Here is a 745-nt window from a genome sequence, read left to right as displayed (position 1 = left end):
CCCCCCCCACCACCACCCCTTTCACCATCACTGACTTGGCTAATCCCACCCAACCAACCCATCACTGACCTGGCCCACCAGCCCTCCCTCCCCAAAACCCACTGACTCGCCTCCCCCCCTCCAATACTGTCACTGACTCAGCTCAACCGTCCCAACCCATCACAGACCCGGCTCGCCCGGCGCCTGGCACCCCCCACACCCCCAAAGCCTTCTGATCCGGCACCCCAACCCCCCTCCTCACTAAGTGTACCCAGGACAGACCCCACCGAGTTACCCACCCTCCCCTCCCCGCATGCCCCAGGTACCCCTCTACCCCAACATACCAGCTGTGTGAGAGTTGGGTAGCGGCTGACACAGATACTGGGCTCTCGGGGCTGCTGGCGACATGGTAACCTCTGCCAAAGCTCCTCGGTCAGGAACGGCATGAAGGGAGAGAGCAGCAGCAGGGCCTGCTCTGTGCAGACGTACAGAACCTGCCTGACCGTGTCCTGGTGACAGGGCTCCCCACACTGTAGGACAGGCTTCACACATTCCTAATACAGAGAGACAGGGGGGGTCAGCAAGGTCAGAGAGAGGGAGGGAGGTGGGGAGACAGGGAGGGAGGTGGGGAGAGACACAGACGGAGGGAGAGAGAGAGAGGGTGGGGGAGAGAGAGTCAGAGAGACAGACAGTGAGAGATTGGGGGTGTGACAGAGAGGGAGAGGGAGAGAGGGAGAGGGGGAGAGAGAGAGAGAGAGAGAGAGAG

At 61.9% G+C, this 745-nt stretch overlaps 1 protein-coding gene across 1 annotated transcript in view; it reads right to left on the bottom strand.

Moving 5' to 3' along the window:
- Positions 1–745, bottom strand: part of vars2 (valyl-tRNA synthetase 2, mitochondrial) — a 23,765-nt gene that overhangs the window by 1,881 nt on the left and 21,139 nt on the right. The window contains exon 16 of the mRNA XM_048616519.1: positions 324–533. Within this exon, the coding sequence (XP_048472476.1) occupies positions 324–533 (210 nt within the window). The remainder of the gene's footprint in view (positions 1–323; positions 534–745) is intronic.

Source organism: Rhincodon typus, chromosome 35, assembly GCF_021869965.1.
Source record: "Rhincodon typus isolate 14 chromosome 35, sRhiTyp1.1, whole genome shotgun sequence".
Lineage (NCBI taxonomy): Eukaryota > Metazoa > Chordata > Chondrichthyes > Orectolobiformes > Rhincodontidae > Rhincodon > Rhincodon typus.
Note: the sequence above shows the minus strand (reverse complement) of the source record. Positions and strands in the feature narration are given on the sequence as shown.